Source organism: Brachycentrus maculatus, unplaced genomic scaffold (assembly GCF_059751285.1).
Source record: "Brachycentrus maculatus isolate JH-2025_06_01 unplaced genomic scaffold, ASM5975128v1 h1tg000398l, whole genome shotgun sequence".
Lineage (NCBI taxonomy): Eukaryota > Metazoa > Arthropoda > Insecta > Trichoptera > Brachycentridae > Brachycentrus > Brachycentrus maculatus.
In genome coordinates this window covers 200,047-214,898 of record NW_028281147.1, presented here as the reverse complement: position 1 = coordinate 214,898, position 14,852 = coordinate 200,047, and the positions used below count along the sequence as shown (strand labels likewise).

The 14,852-nt window shown below is 32.8% G+C and overlaps 1 protein-coding gene across 1 annotated transcript; it reads left to right on the top strand.

Moving 5' to 3' along the window:
* Positions 1–674: 674 nt before the first annotated feature.
* Positions 675–14,480, top strand: LOC148302910 (uncharacterized; the record flags this gene model as incomplete). The annotated part of the gene is made up of 6 exons (XM_088270864.1): positions 675–800; positions 5,704–5,907; positions 7,883–8,044; positions 9,983–10,106; positions 12,907–12,984; positions 13,884–14,480. Coding segments are annotated over 6 exons (732 nt in total), but the record flags the coding sequence as incomplete, so codon positions are not given.
* Between the last annotated feature and the right edge of the window lie 372 nt (positions 14,481–14,852).

Genomic DNA, 14,852 nt, shown 5'->3' with positions numbered 1-14,852 from the left:
GTCATGTTTATGGGCAATAATTCATTAAGCTCAATAATATTAATCGTCATAAGGGAGCTTTATTGATGGTCATATCCTAATTTATACGTAGAGCTTTTCTTTGTCTTTTTATTGAGTATAAATAGATGTTCACATATGAAATATTTTATTTATTTATTTTGACAATACTTTAACCAGCACAGCAGACAGATACGAAACAGTTTCAAAGCAATTCCCACTCAACCTAGAAAACACTCATCGGGAATATTATATGTATAAAAAAAATAATAAAAAAATAAAACATTTTTATTTTATTTATTGTTTCGGCATTAACTTTGTGGTAAGACATGTTACAATGATTAAAGAAAACACTTGTTTTTTACCACTTGAGTTTTATTATAGACTACATTTTTCAGAAGTTAAACTTCCATCATTCATCATTCAGTTATTATACAGACCTGAATGATGGAAGTTTAACTTCTGAAACATGTAGTCTATAATAAAACTCAACTGGTAAAAAACAAGTGTTTTCTTTAATCATTAAAACATTTTTCATCGTCATTCTATTAGGGAACCCTTTTAAAAGTTGGGTTTTTTTTCTCGACCAAAACGTATCATAATCCTAACAAGTGATGGACAGAAAAAAACAACCTTAATTCACAATCAAGCTCTAAAAAAATCATTCTTTATTGCAGATGAAGCAGTCTAGCCAACACGGAAGGACGGCATGGGGGCTCCTAGGCCTAGCCGTGGTAGCCCTGGCGGCTGCGGTGGCGGCCGACCCCATATCGGGCCCCCCGAATGCGCAGCTCCAATCGCAGGTAACACCTAATCTAACTTACTAAATATTTTTTATAACGTTGTCATTGGATCCAAATACTTGTTCACAAATCTGGATTATCTCCAATTATAGGAAAATTGGATCATATATATATAGAAGTTCCGAGAATTGAGTAGTGTGGTTGTCAATCATGGGTAGAATTGGTCAATGTTACACGTGTGTAAATGCCCAGACTTCCATATTCTTCTTCATATATGTTGAAATATTATTTATTGATTCGACATTAACTTTGGAATGACATGTTTTTTTTATTAAACACTTAATGAGTTTTATTTCATTACACACGACTAGTTTCGAAAACTACAGATGTTTTCATATTCACGTGAATAGTGAAAAAAAATTCTTGAATGTTTTCCGCAGATACTTTGTGGCACATTTTATAATATCTTTATACAATTAATTTACTTTGTTTTCACCACTTATTTATTAATACAATTTAACCTACCGGTTTCGACAATACCTTGTCATCATCAGGGTTTATTTTAAATCAAAAATATTAAAAACATTAAAATACTCTCACTAAAAACTTCCACACACTCCATAAAAATCCTAAAAGGTAAAAGTAGTGAAAAGATAGTAAAAAAAATATTCAGGTGTATATTGAGGTTTGTAGGGTAATAAATAAAAATTCGGCAGTCACTTTGTGGTAAAATCTATCGATGTTTAATTAATGTTTTACTTAGTAAATACCTCTATTTCTAAAATCTACTGTGACACGTGTTTCGATGCATTCCGCATCATACGGTGTTTGAAAATGATGCGGAATGCATCGAAACACGTGTCACAGTAGATTTTAAGAAATATTGGTATTTACTAAGTAAAACATTAATTAAAAATAAAAAATGTATTTAAAAAGAACTCCACCGACAAGACACACAAGGTGGCTTGGTGGGTCTCTGCAAAAAAATGTTCTTAAAATGTAAAAAATGTGATTTAAATGAATGTATACAAATAAAAAATATTAATCTAAAATCGATTCGCATGGCCATACCATCTGAATACACAAACCTTTCTTAATTTTATCGATAATGCTTATCTCAACCTTGCATTCTTTACTTATTATCACACCACATCTATCATACGCTTTGACGCACATGACCACACATTTTTATTTTTATTTTAATAATTACCAATTCCATGTTTCACGTCCATAAATTAATTTTACTGTTCTTTCTTCACTCATTTGATTCACATTTTTAATTCACCTCAACACACTTTTCATAATTTCATCCATTTGACTTTCCTCAGACTATAAAAATAACGTAATGAAACTTTTTTTTAACAATATTTTATTAGAAAAATAATACGTTTTTCAGCGTTTTTTTTGTCAATGATCGCCAGTAATTCTGGAATTTAAAATATATCTAGAATCATTACATTGAAAAGTTATATTCTGATTGCTGTATCGCGTGGGAACTTATCGAAGCGACATTACATTTAAATAATTCACTTTTGATATGATTTTTTTTTAGTTTCGTATTGAGAATCTAATATTAATGATCATCAGTATTTCGTGTACGCCATTAGTTTTAATGGTGTCTCTACTCTCTAGAAAAAAAACACTTAAAATAGTTTTAAACGGGGAAGAAAACTAAATAAATAATAACCATTGCAATAATTGGCGGGTATGTATGAGGAGATTTATTAAGGGGGAGTATTCGGTTGATTACAAGTACATCCAGTTCAGTAAGCGCCCGGCTGCGAAAGAAGCCCCACGTGAGGACTACGCGCATTTTTTTAAAAATACTTTATATATTACAGTTTTTATTTTTTTTTAGAATATGTAGCTACCGATTTTTTTTAACTCGTTACCTTTCAACAACTCTGTTTTTTTCAACATCATATATTTATTTCGAAGGAGAACTTATTTTTTCAATATAAAACGGTATTTTAAACACAAATTCAATCACGTCAAATGTTTCATTAATTGGTTCGGCAGTCACTTTGTGGTAAAATCTATCCATTTTTAATTAATGTTTTACATAGTAAATACCACTATTTCTTAAAATCTACGGTGACACGTGTTTTGATGCATTCGGCATCATTACGGTGTTTGAAAATGATGCGGAATGCATCGAAACACGTGTCACAATAGATTTTAAGAAATAGTGGTATTTACTAAGTAAAACATCAATTAAAAACATCAAATGTTACCTGGGTTCAAAGAAAATTGATTTGCGATTTATCGTATGTTGAGTCTTAATGTGGTAGAAGCGAAGATTGTTTGAAAAATACATATTGGTGTGGCGTTCTTTAAAATACTTTAAGGAAATATTGGTACATACAAACTGAAATTTAAATTGAAAAATATAACGCACCGAGTCGAAGGTAATCATTGAAATATCGTGTATTTCAAAGTATCCTCATCAAAAATGGGGCTTGAAAAACGTACCCTTAAAATTAATTAAGTAAACGACAGCAAAAAGGTAAATAAAGATGGTTTACGTAAAGAAATCTGTACAAAACCAATGGCATTTTACCTTTTTTATTGTTAATTATTTTCTTTTGCAAACTTTTAGGGGAAGAAATAAAGTTAAATTAGCGCAGTCAATCAGTGCTCGGGCCCTTCCAGCGCAAGGGGAGTTTTATTGGAAAACTTAACTATTACGGGCGCTATTTCTCAAATTGTTTATCTAAACTTTGTTATATTTTAATTATACTCTGGCCCGAGATTAAAACTATGTCCGCCTAATTGAAAAGGCGTTTTGATTTAAGGTAATCGGCTGAGTCGAGGTAGCGCCATTGGTTATACGAAAATGGCGCTATATAAATTATACAAAATTATTTATATTATTATAATAAATCACTATGAAGTATTGGGCTATTTGCAGGATTTAGTGGATCTTCTCTACCATTCCCAACTTCATTAATTCTCAAATCTATTTTTTTATATTCTTTCCTCACTTATTTGTTCCACATATCCAAAACATATAAATTAGGCGTTATTATTATTTTAACCTCTATGCTGCTCGATTTCGAGTGTCAAACTTTCCGTCCTGTGCTGGATTATTTTACATGACAATATTTTTGACAAAAAAGCATATTTTTGCCTATTTTTTGTAGTGAAACTTTCGGATATCCATCATAGATGTTCACAGTACACAATGCACTTTACTTATTATGTTTTTATTTTGTATTTACACAAAAATTTTAACATTTACGGACTCGCGGCCTAAAGTATGGCGGCTGTATAGAAGACGCGGCTGTCGTATCTGCGGAGCACGAGCCGACCGGAAGTATTCACGATAAAGTTGATACTAAATAAAAATAATTTTGATATTTTATGACAATAAATCAAACAGAACTAATTCATCCATGCCTCGAACCAAATTTTAGTGCAAAAAATTATCCATAGGTTAAAATTATCCATATAAGTACGTAAAGTTGAAAAACGACTATGCATGCGATCCGCAGTCAACGGTACTTCTATAAAAAACGACAATAGATACGATCCGCAGCTTACGAGTTAACATCGTGAAATACTTAAATTCTCTCAGAATAACGTAATAAGTTAAAATGTTATTTTTAGACTCTTAATGATAACGTTTTAGATCAAACTTTTGAAGTAGCTTTTTTGTGGCGTCATTAAAATATTATTAACGTCAATTAAGTTTTAATTTGAATTTTGGAGTAGGTCTTAAAGTAGCTTTACGTTAAAACGTTTTCCTTTCTGACCGCATCCAACCAGTTAATTTGTAAGTTGGTTTCATTACAAACCGCAGATTAACATCAAAAATTACCAAATTCTTGGAATTTGTTACTCGAATTCCCATATCTTTGAAATATTTATGGGAAATCATAACGAATATCAACGATTTATCATAATGAATTTTCAACGAATATCGACGATTTATCAGCCCATGCATCCAATGAACTCTGAACCATTTTCAACCAACATTAATAATTTTGCAACCTATAGATCCAATATGCTCTAAACCATTTTTTAACCAATATCAACTGTTTTCAACAAATGTTAAATATTTTCCAGTCCATTTACAGTACATTTCCATTGATCCAATGAGCTCTTAACCATTTCCAACTAATACCAACTATTTTGCAACCTATGGAATTAATGTGTTCTGAACTGTTTTTAACCAATATCAACCGTTTTCCAACCTATGTATCCAATGAGTTCTGCACTGTTTTCAATCAACAGCAACAATTTTTTAAATTATGGATCCAATGAGCTCTGAACCATTTTCAACCATTTTTTAACCTATAAATCCAATGAGCTCTGAACTATTTTCAACCATTTTTTAACCTATAGATCCAATGAGCTCTGAACCATTTTCAACCATTTTTTAACCTATGGATCCAATGAGCTCTGAACCATTTTTTTAACCTTTGTTGCCCGTGGATTCTAGGAGCTCTAGACCATTTTCAACGATCAACCGTTTTCCAGCCTATAGATCCAATGAGCTCTAAATTATTTTCAACCAATATTAACCGTTTCCAGCCTATGCATCCATCAAGCTCTGAACTGCATTCAAAATCACACATTTCCAGCTTTTGGATACAATGAGCTAGCTCTCAATCGTTTTCAACCAATATAAACCATTTTTGCCCCATGGACCTAATGAGCTCTGAACCATTTCCAACCAGTATTTTCCGGCCTTTGGATCTAATGTCCTTTGAACCATTTTCAACCAATATAAACCATTTTCCCCATGAATCTAAAGAGCTCTGAACCATTTCCAACCAGTATAAACTATTTTCTGGCACTTGGATCTAATGTCCTTTGAACCATTTTCAACCAATATAAACCATTTTTGCCCCATGGACCTAATGAGCTCTGAACCATTTTCAACCAATATCAACCATAATCTAGCCTTTGGATCCAATGAGCTCTGAACTCGTTTTAACCAATATCAACCGTTTTTCAGCCTATGGACCCGATGAGCTCCGAGCTGGACGAGGACAAGCGAGCCTGGAGCAACTTGCACGGCGGATGGGGCAAGCGCGGCTGGCAGGACATGAACTCCGCATGGGGCAAGCGCGCCTGGAACAGCTTGCACGGGGGGTGGGGCAAGCGCGGCTGGCAGGACATGAATGCCGCATGGGGCAAGCGAGCCTGGAACAACCTGCACGTAAGTTCCCTTTGTCTTAATTTTTTGAGTGTGGTAAAAATAAAACTCACTTTATTATGTCCATCTCCGTAGTGTAATGGTCAGCACGGTCGGCTACCGTTCTGGAGGTCCCGGGTTCGATTCCCAGGGGGGGGGGAAATAAATATTACTGATTTTTTCATTGTACTATTTATTCAATATGACCCTGGACTGGTACCTGAAGCGGGGGGCTGATCACCTTTCTTTCATGTGTAAACGATCAAGATTACAGTGCGTTTGTATTACGCAGTGCCCTATGCACCATTGGGGTGCGGATAAGGGTTTTTAATAATTATTATGACTGGATCCGCTTCGGTTTGAATAAATAGGGTATCATATTATTTTTTGACATCTCATCAAAGATGAAGAAGAATATGGAAGTCTGGGCATTTACGGGGCTTACGACCGTCATAGGCTGGTTTAAGTGATCACTTTACACACGTGTAACATTCACCAATTCTACCCATTATTGACAACCACACTACTCAAATTCTTGGAAGTTCTATATATACTTCCCAGACTTCCATATTCTTCTTCATCTTTGATGAGATGTCAAAAAATAATATGAAAATAACTCCTGTAATTGGAGATAATCCAGATTTTGTGAACAAGTATTTGGACACACTCAAAATGTTGTAAATAGGGTATCGATTACATGTGAAAATAACATTAGGTAGTGGAGATATCCTTATTTTTTTATAATTGATTTATAGAGAATCAAACTGCAATCACAATAAACAGCATTGGCAAAAATTCCGTCTTTCTTAAAAATCTAAAAATATCTACTTGAAATATCTATAAAACTCTCAAAATCCTACCTACATCTGACGCACCACAATAAATAGTATTCACAAATAACTCCAGTCTTTCTTAATATATCAATAAAATAATTATAAATATTTCAAAACCCTACATTTGGGGCATCACAATGAACACTATTCACAAGAAAAACTGCATATTTTTTTTAAATATCTATAAATCTCTCAAAAATCTACATTTGTGGCACCACAATAAACAGTATTCATTAAAATATCTCCATCATTCTTAAAAGACTAAAAAAATCTATACTTTAACCTCTCAAAATCCTACATTTGTGGCACCACAATAAACAGTATTCATAAAAATAACTAAATCTTTCTTAAAAGACTAAAAAAAGCTCTACTTTAAATATCTTTAATCTCTCAAAATCCTACATCTGTGACACCACAATAAACAGTATTCATAAAAATAATTCCATCTTTCTTAAAAGATCTAAAAAAATCTCTACTTGAAATATCTTTAACCTCTGAAAATCCTACATTTGGGGTACCACATAAAATATCTAATTTAAATATCTAGCTATAAAAAACGTCTACATTTGGGGGACCACAGTAAACACTTATTCTCTCTTCAAATCAAAATTTGTTTATCTTTATTTTACCAAACAATCTTTTGTTGAAATATTTTATTTGTTTTTATTTTATTTGTTCGGGAATTGTACAGCTTTACATATAAAAAAATTATGTAATAAACAATAGTTAATAAAATAATAATAAAACCCCTATCCGCACCCCAATGGTGCATAGGACACTGTGTCATATAAACGCAGTGTTATCTTGATCGTTTACACATGAAAGAAAGGTGATCAGCCCTCTGCTTCAGGTACCATGTCCATGGTAATATTGAATAAATATTACAGTGAAAAAATCACTTTATTTTTTTTATATTTATTTTACCCCCCTTGGGAATCGAACCCGAGACCTCCAGAACGGTAGCCGACCGTGCTGACCATTACACTACGGAGGCGGACAAAATAAAAAAATGGGTGATAATAAACATTACATTACATTAACCTAAATAGTTACGTTAAAAAAAAGCCAACTAAACAATTCCACATTTATGTTATAAAACTATTAAAAAACATTCAGAGATTTAAAAAAAAGATGGTATAAAATAATAGATTTAATTATGAATCCAGGGAGGCTGGGGTAAGCGCGCCTGGAACAATCTGCACGGAGGATGGGGCAAGAGGGACTCCGCTGCTGCCGATCTCTTGGAACTCCTGTCCGCCAGCCCTTCTCCCATTGACCAGGACTACATGGAAGCAGGACCCCTCGACGCCTACGCTCCGATGAGACAGGTTATTATACTTCCCTAGTACCTGCTAGATAGAAATCCCCATAACATAGTAAGCTTTATAGTTTGTAATGTAGAAAACAGTTGTTCAAGCCAAACATCGCTGATTGCAACCCTGAAGGAAACTTGAAACGCCGGCATATCATTTGATGAGATGGGTCATTCTTCTTTCCTAGTACCTGCTAGATAGAAAACCCCTTAACACAGTAGGCTTTATAGTTTGTAGTGTAGAAAACAGTTGTTCAAGCCAAACATAGCTGATTGCAACCCTGAAGGAAACTTGAAACGCCGGCATATCATTTGATGAGATAGGTCATTCTTCTTCCCAAACTACGCACCTGGTCGATAGAAAACCCCTTAACATAGTAAGCTTTATAGTTTGTAAAGTAGAAAACAGTTATTTGACCCCGACATGACTAAAAGCAGCCTTGAAGGAATCTTGAAATGCCGGTATATCTTAGGTGCATCATATTTTGAAAAAGGCAGAGAAACGCTAATGATATCGTCTACTTACTGTGCTGTTTAGACATCTCCATTTTACCAAATATTGCTAGATCTTCTGAAAACATCTAATTTAACCATTTCCCAAATATTTTTTTAAACTTACTCTACTCAAATATAGATGGTGCCGAAAACACACAAAAACACCAAAAACAAATAAGGTATCAATTAGAGTAGTATATATGCTGAAGCAAACATACCACTCGCGCTACAGTGTCAGGATAACTTCATAAGGGCCCTGTTTCTATTATTGTAATACATTTTACAATAGACCAGAATTCAATGCCATACGACACATCATTCAACACAACATTTCATACTAAATAAAACATGGAGCGGTAGGCAAAACGCCGTTGGTCTTGCAAAATCTTGTCCGATGGAGATGTCATGTATGGTATCAGATAGTGGAAAATGTTCTAGATGTAGATATTTAGTAATATTTTTAATCAAATTAACATTGGAAATTCATCCCCCCTACATCTCAACTAGAGAGATATTAGTCAGTTAGTTGATAGTGACATTTACTTATAAAAGCTAACGATATTGGTTGCTCTGTAGTTCGTCTATTAAGTAGCAAATATGATTTCTTTTATTGCTAAGATTGCTAAAAATCACTTTTTTTTAAATCGTTTGAATAATACATAATAAAACATATTTTAAGAGGCATAGAAACGTCCCTTTTGGAACACCATATGTAAGAAAATCAACCATTTAATTCATGTATATTTGATTCATATACAAATTTTGGTACAATAATTAAAGAAAACACTTCGTTTTTTACCACTTGAGTTTAATTATAGACTACATGTTTCAGAAGCTAAACTTCCATCATTCAGGTCTGTATAATAACTAAAATATAAAATATAAAATTGTTCTATAAATAAGGATAGGGGGAAAGTAAGGGGAAGGGGTTAGTCAAGTCAATTAATGTACAAATTTTGGTACATTAATCATGATTATTCTTATTAGTAGATGCATATTTAGATAAGAACATTAATTTAAAAATAAAAATTATTATTTTAAAATGGAATACTTAATAAATTAACTTTAATAAACCCGGTTTCAGATTTGAAAATAAAAAATTTCACAATTCGCAAATAAAATCCTTTTTTCAAACCACATTTTTTCAAACCTTTGGAATAAAAAAACCTTTAATTAAATTATTAAATTCAAAGATTTGTACTATTTTTATCAACATTTTCTTAATCAATTCCATTCATTTTTCAATAATTTAAAAAAATAATTACAAAAAATATTTTAAATATTTATATATACATAATTTTCTACGTAAAAATAAAAGCTTAAGGCAAATTTCTTCGCTATTAAATGCTGAAATTGGCGCTTCAGGCCTTGTCGCTTTCTGGCCAGTAAAAACATATAATTATAAATCAGATTAGCTGGAGTATGTTTTGGTAAATAAGATGTATGAATAATTACAAAGGTACTGAACAACAACGCAGAGAGGATGTATGACGCTGATGCCGACCAAGACGCTGAAAAGAGAAGCTGGAGTTCTCTCCACGGAACCTGGGGCAAGCGGTCCGGGTACAAGGGGAACTTCAGAGGTAAGCTCGGTATGTTCAGCCTGTTTAAATCAGTTGAATGATGCAGATCCCGCTTGCTTGTACAAGTATAATGAAAGTAGAATTACAGAATGTTTACCGAATGCATGGAACCCAGTTCGGTTACCCAATATTTAAAGCATCCTTATTTATTCAAATAAAATACACATTTTTTTTACTTCATGATTTATTTAAATTGTGTTTTTTATCCCGTGCAACCTTTTTGGTCACAGTGCGGGATAATATGGAGGTAGACTACTGAAATTTTGCAAATTGCTCAAACGTTTATGAGATAGCTAACTAATGAGCAATATTATTAACCTATCCAGGACTACGGCCATACCAAATTTCCCTCAAAGGAGTATGGTCTTACATGTATGATCCATACTTTTTTTAAAAAAAGGAATAACCCACAAAGCATCTATTTTAGATGCTTGTCTGCAGGTAGAATAGTAAGGATAGAGAAGGTTAATGTGAAAAATACATACATTACAAACACCCAGACCAATTGAAAATAAATCTTTCTTGAATTCATTTTGCGATTGGCGGGAAACGAACCCGCGACGCCAGTTTCGCAGTCGAGCGTTTACTCAACTACGCCACGACGCCTGCCATGTACGACCATATGCATAAAATAGCACTTGTACTGCCATCTGTGATTGTATTCAAACAATATAATCACAAATCAAATCATATTTACTGGTGTAAATTAAAAAAAATATTAAAGAAAGTATGTTTCTTATAGCATCAACTATCCTCCCCAGATCTAAAACTCACTCCCCAGATACAGTTTTGTCCGCAAAAACTCACTCCTAGACAGGTTAAAACAACACCTTCCTTATCGTTCACCATTCACATTGTGTAATACCACTTTTAAGTGTTTATAATATACATATACTCCACTCGTTTTAGTATACTTTACATTATACATATACGTACTTCACTCATTTCCCAACTAATAACTCATACTGCCAAATCGATTGAGTTATACTCAATGATTAAAGAAAACACTTCGTTTTTTACCACTTGAGTTATACTCACATGGGAACAGAGTCCAAGCCTATTGTACATGTACAAGTTTAAAAAATGAATGATATTGCATTCATTTTTTAATATTGGATGTTCTTTTGATGATTTGTTGGATATTCAACAATGAGCAGAATGGTGAAAGTCACACAAGTGTATTAATTGATCACTTAAGCCAGCCAAATGCCAGGTCGTAAGCTCTAAGATGCTCAAACTTCCATCTTCCTTCATAAAAAAAAGATGTATGTATGTAACATCTACTGAATGTAATACCAATTGTCCCATAAAACTCCTACAGGGATGTTTGCATTTCGACAGCGGATGGTAAACTTTGTTGCTTATAAAATGCAAGCAAAAGCATGTGCATATTTTAAGATCTAGTAAGTACATCGTATAATATGTAATCATATGTAATTGCGAATATTGAGTACAGTAAAAAGTAAAATTAGCAGTCCGCCTCCGTAGTGTAGTGATAAGCGCGTTTGGCTACCCTGCTGGAGGTGCCGGGTTTGATCCCCATGACAAAGATAACTCTACGTCGATACGATGCAGTGATGCAGTTATCCCTATGCATCATTGGTTGCGAATAAAGAATATAATCAAATATGATTTTTTTTTAAGTAAAATTAAGTAATATGTTGTATGGAGGATATAGTCAGATGGGGAAGACAACGAAGATGATTCTGGAATTCCTTGAAATGCAAGAAAATAGAGCTTAAATTGCTCTTCAAGAGAACCTAGACAGAAGAAGACCACCTGGAAGACCTCCAAAGTGATGGCGTGACAGCTGGCAGTCCATATCACAAGAGAGGGATAACGAAACAGACAGATTCTTAAATTTATAAGAAGACCTTATTGGTATGCGGAAGGATCTAAGCCTCATTGCATTTATACAGGTTCCAAGATTTAATGCAATATAGAGGTTCAATAATGGGCAGAATGTTAACATGACACAAGTGTGTTAAGTGATCACTTAAGCTAGCCAACTGCCAGGTTGTAAACCAATAGAATACTCAGACTTTTATCTTCTTTTGTATAGAAATAATAGACTTTCATCTTAATGAGACAACAATAATATTTACTAAATATCATCCAGGATGAAATAATAACTGAAAAACAGAACCGATCATCTTGCCTTTGTAGAATTAAAATTCAACACCACATTGCTTTGAAATATTGCAGTGCCTAATGTAGAATTTCTGCAATTTATCAATTGATCAAAAAAATTAGTAAAACCGTATAGCATTTATAAACGTTTGAAATAGTATATTTAATTTTTTTTTTTTTTTTGACATCTCATCAAAGATGAAGAAGTCTCTAGTGAAGTTTTAGTGATTCATGAACAAGGTTTCTAAATTGGTTCATATATATAGAACTTCCAAGAATTTGAGTAGTGTGGTTGTCAATAATGGGTAGAATTGGTGAATGTTACACGTGTGTAAAGTGATCACTCAAACCAGCCTATGACGGTCGTAAGCCCCGTAAATGCCCAGACTTCCATATTCTTCTTCATCTTGAAAATAACTCCTGTAATTGGAGATAATCCAGATTTTGTGAACAAGTATTTGGACACACTCAAAATGTTGTAGTATATTTAATGTTGGAGTTCCATGCAAAGCGACTGTGTATGATGTCGTAGGTTCAAATCCTGGCTGCATTGATCATACTGAAGAACCATAATAGTTTTCATTAGTAAAGTAACGATGATCAACCTCAAAGTCGAATTGACACAGCGGTAAAATTGAATGAATTAACTCAGGATGTGTATGTTTAACAGGATCAACAGATAAGCGAGAGCCAGGCTGGAATAATCTAAAAGGACTTTGGGGCAAGAGGAGCATTGACACAATGGATGGTAAAGATAACACAAATTGATTTCTTCCGTTAGACTTATGTTATACACACTGATAACTCCTGTTAGACTCAGATAATACTTCCTGATTATTCCAGTTAGACTTCCGACTCCTGTTAAAATTGAATAATGCTTACTAATTAAGTGTTAGACATGTGTAATATCAACGGCCCCTACGTAAAGTACTCTATCTGCAAATCTGTTATTTTATAGGAGAGAGCTAAGAAGATTTTTTCAACATATTTTTTTTATTAATTAACGGTTTTATCTGAAATTCTAAACTAGTATTATTCATTCAAAAACACGAAAGAATAAAGTATTAAATCGTTTTAAAACTTTATGCTTTGTCAAAATTAAATAGTTAGCGTTTTAGGAGTTCAGTTCATTTCGAAAATTCCATGTAGATAGTGTTTTATACGCCTGAAAACTAGGTGTAATTTTTTTATTTTTTATTTTTTTATTTGTTTATTTTTATTGATAAAGGTCAGTTGATAACATATACCAAATATCTCAAAATTGACAAAAATGTAGTTAGAGCACTTTACATAGGGCACGTCGATATTACTCACATTAAACTTGAATAATACTAACAATTGCTGATTACTCCCGTTAGACTTGTATAATTAACTGATTACTTATGTTGAAATTGAAAAATCCTTGCAGATTACTCCTGTTAGACATGTGTAATATATACTAACTAATAACTCTTGTTAGATTCGCATAAGTATTGATGATTACTCCTGTTAGACTCGGCCTATACTTACTGATTGCTCCTGTTGTAATACCAACTGATTACTCCTCTTAGAATAGCATAATACTTGCTAATTACTCCTGTCAGACTCAAAAATTCATCTCCTTGAGTTCAAAACCTCACCAATTAATAGTTGATATTTTTATTACAGACTCACAAGGACCGTTTCTGGACAGACAAGAAGAATAAACACTGTATTGAATAAAACTTGTATAAATATATATTTACCAGCCCTATGCAACACTTTGATTACAGATGCTATTCAATTGATCAAAAATATATTAGAAACTTTTTATTTCATTTGTCTAAATAATATACTTTGCGAATGTTATGAAAAGAAAAAATATAATTTGTAAATAATATATTCATATATTTTAAGATCTCATATTATAAATTACACTCATAAGTAATTAACATGTTAAAAAAATATTTATTAGGTACTTTTTTCTGCCAGTTGTCTTTCAAAACGTATGACAGACTATCATCACCTTGAAGTAGACAGATTTTGTTTTCTTTACCTAACTAATATCTGGCAGTATTTTTGATTATCCAATGTAACTAAGTAAAAACTAAGTAATGTTGCCACTAAAATGATAATTATAATCCTGTTTACTAAATTTATTATATAGATTCTGAGAAACAAAAAACATTATCTCTGTGGTTTAAAAGTTAGAAGTGCCTGTCATAAATATCAAATCAACTTTGGATATTTTTAAATTGTAAACATCTCAGTAGAAAATTTGAATGATGTAAATTTGCATTCAGTCTGTAATGGTCCTCGATATTTAGTAAATTAATAAAGCAGAGTTGCTAGCTCTACAAAAATATTTGTAGTTTTATCGAAATTTTACAAAATATAGCAAAATTTGATCTAAAACTCACCTGTTCAATTAATGAGTATGGTAAAATGCTTTCAATGGTTGTAACCCCAGCTCTGTACGATGTTGGAACAGTGGTGATACCACGGCAGTGTTCACAAAGCACAAACCATTTCAGCATTTATATAAATGCCAAAGCTTATGTTGTTGGAGTTGTGAGCACATAAAACGTGCAATCGAACCTTAATATAGATAATCTGGCAAAAATACCTCTTACAAAATGAAGAATATCGGCACACACA